Source organism: Dasypus novemcinctus, chromosome 10 (assembly GCF_030445035.2).
Source record: "Dasypus novemcinctus isolate mDasNov1 chromosome 10, mDasNov1.1.hap2, whole genome shotgun sequence".
Lineage (NCBI taxonomy): Eukaryota > Metazoa > Chordata > Mammalia > Cingulata > Dasypodidae > Dasypus > Dasypus novemcinctus.
The window spans coordinates 24,590,489-24,593,718 of NC_080682.1; the positions used below are offsets into that span (position 1 = coordinate 24,590,489).

Consider the following 3,230-nt stretch of genomic DNA (forward strand, 5'->3'; position numbering starts at 1 on the left):
TTCTATAATATAATTTTATCAATATATTTCACTTTGCTCTAAGATCAAATTTTGAAGTACTCTTTTTCCTTTATTAACTGTTTATTATTCAGATTTGATGAAAATATTCATAAACCACTAGCAAAAACTGTTATAACAAAAGCTATTGTGTATTCAACATTTTGTAAGAATATAAGCATTTGGATGATTATGGTCAAAATGTAATAGTACTACATAATTCCATTTGTTATATAATTTCTTCTTAAAAATAACTCTATGGATATAGAATTATCATCTGGATTAGTTGAGGAAACTAGATTTCAACTTTCAGTAAATTACTAAAGAATATACAGCTAAAGAGCTGACAGGTAGAAAAGCTAAATCCTAGTCCAAAAACATACTCTTTAAGACTACGCTAATTTTCTTCACTAGAGAATTAATTGAATAATTTCTGAAAGAGCTCTCCATCATAAAATTCTCTGAAATTGGTTATACATGAGAATTTCTAGAACACATTTTGAAAAATAACATGTATTTTATCTCAAATTAGTAGTCCTTAAAATCATATATATTTAAACCACTGTATTCTCACATATTCCATGGCTTCCATTTACTATGTAGTTTTGTGAAAACACTTTCTTGTATATGTTCCAGAGAATGCATGGCACAAATAGATGATGCAACAGAAATGCAAAGTAATTAAAGGATGCTACTTTATATAGAAAGAAATTAAGTAAATGCCTAAAGAAAAAAGAAAAAAAAAGATTCACTTAAATATTCAGCATTACAATCACATCTATTGCTTGGAATCTTCCCTCTTCTGGATGACTCTAATGAGAGCATTTTTCACCTCTTTGTTCCTAAGACTATAAATGAGAGGATTGAGCATGGGGATCACCATAGTGTAAAACACAGAGACAACTTGATCTCTGCCCAAGGAGTAGGACTTCTTTGGTTTTACATAAGTAAAAGTTGTAGTGACATAATAGAGTGTGACTCCCAGGATATGGGATGAACAAGTAGAAAAGGCTTTGCGCTTTCCTGAAGAGGAATTAATTTTCAGAATAGTAGACAGAACAGATATGTAGGAAAATGTGATTGTGCTAAGAATCATCAAAACATTGAAACCAGCACAAATTATCATCATCATTTCAAAGTCATGAGTGTCAGTACAGGACAGGGTTAAAATTGGAGTTAAGTCACAGTAAAAGTGATAGATTACATTGGAGCCACAGAAATGGAAACTGTTCATGAAAAGAAGGTTGACTAATGATTCAGTAAAACTAATCATGTAGGAACCAGATATGAGGGTGTGGCAGAGTCTCGTGGACATAACAACCTGGTAGTGAAGAGGGTTGCAGATACCTACATAGCGGTCAAAGGCCATTGACGAGAGAAGGAAAAATTCGGTAACAGAGAAGAGGATAAAAAAACACATCTGTGTGAAGCAGCCCATGAATGAAATATTCTTGTTGGAAGTCAGTAAATTCTCTAAGGTTTTAGGTATGATGACCGTTGAGTAACTGAGGTCAAGGAAAGACAGGTGACTGAGAAAAAAGTACATAGGGGTGTAAAGCTGGAAGTCCAGGCGAATTATAAGTATCATTCCTGCATTTCCTAGCAGGGTAATAAGGTATATCAGGAGAAATAAAATAAAAAGGAACTGCTGGAGCTCTTCAGAGTCTGTCAAGCCAAAAAGGATGAAGTAAGGCACATTTGTGTTATTCCTTCTTTCCATGGTAGCAATCAAGTGTAATAAACTGTTGAGAAATCAAAGGTGATATTTAGGATAAATGACTTCTAAAAGATTTTTTTCAATAGGATAGATGACTTTTTAAAAAAATTCAGCCTAATGATTCTGGAAAAATCATAAAAAATAGTAATTTGCAAAATAGGTCTTAAGAAAAACTTAGTTTTCTGCCAAATATAAATGAGGTAAAAATCAACATTTTAGAAATTATGTAAGGCTTATATATTTATATGTTCATAATATTGCATACTTAGAATGAATATGACACTTATAAATACTTCCCTTCTTTAGCACATTTATACAGATGAAAACATTATAACATATATATTATTATTATTATATATTTTTAGATGAGAAAAATAAACACAAATATTTAAGTTCCTTACCCAGAGCCACAAATATTATGTAGCTTCAGTCAGGCAATTTTACCAATTTTGATTGTGTTCAGAGATTAAGTTTATAACATTATTTTCCTACTTATATTTAATATTACCAAATTAAAAAAAAAGACTAGGTATCTAATAAACAAAGATAATTTTTATACATTTAGTGTTCTTTTCTCTCCACTATGATTTAGTACAAATGACAGATAAGAAATTAAAACCTTTTGTGTATTGATATTAGAGAGCACATATTACTATTATCAGATATATCTCAAAAGATTATTTAATCAAATGTCTTCCAACAATTACACTTTCTATGTATGTACATTATTGATGTCTCTGATTCCTTCAATTCTATATTTCTGACTCTATAAATTCTAGCATTACCTAGGTAAGGCCTACATATTATGCATGTATATATATAGATAACTTTAGATAATCTAAAGTTCTCTAACATTGAGATTAATACTTACCATGATTCAAAGTTTTTGAAAAACTTCTTCCAGTTTTATCTGTCTAGAAATATTTGAACTACAAATTTTTCTCTCATCAAAAATGTCTAAATCATTGAAGGAACCTGAAATTTCTTTTCTATAGTATTTGTTCCTTTGCAATGTTATGTTTAATTTTTAGCACATGATTTTTCTTTTGAAGTAAAATAAATCAAACAAAAATTTTGTTCAGGCTATGATCAAAAGGAAGTTCACTGGTTTGTTACCTAGTGTGAGCGTACCAGGAGGTACTGTGGACATGATCAGAACTGCCTCTCCCTTTTTTTTCACCCTGATAATGTCAAGGCACCACTTATATTGAGGATTGCAGATAATGCAACATGTGGTCATCTCTGGGACTAATTTTCAAGGAAAACTGCTTGACATGATGCCAAGAATGAGTTCAAAAACAATTGCATCTGTGTCTGGTTGGAACAGAAATTTGCCTTTCCCTTGGAAGCTACATAATGTTGAAAAGCATTGTTGGTATTCCTTTGTGATGTTCTAATTTATGACTGGGTAAAAGAGCAGATATTTCTAGAGAAATGGTTAATTAATCTGTGACTGAAGGCCAGATAATTAAAGACTAGGGTTATCATAGCATATTTTTCACAATGAAATAATTTT

At 30.9% G+C, this 3,230-nt stretch overlaps 1 protein-coding gene across 1 annotated transcript; it reads right to left on the minus strand.

Annotated features, from left to right (window-relative positions):
- Window positions 1-775: 775 nt before the first annotated feature.
- LOC131280164 (olfactory receptor 8H1-like) lies at window positions 776-1,366 on the minus strand. The gene has a single exon (XM_058306291.1). The coding sequence runs from the start codon at window positions 1,364-1,366 to the stop codon at window positions 776-778; it is 591 nt and encodes a 196-aa protein (XP_058162274.1).
- Window positions 1,367-3,230: the final 1,864 nt, after the last annotated feature.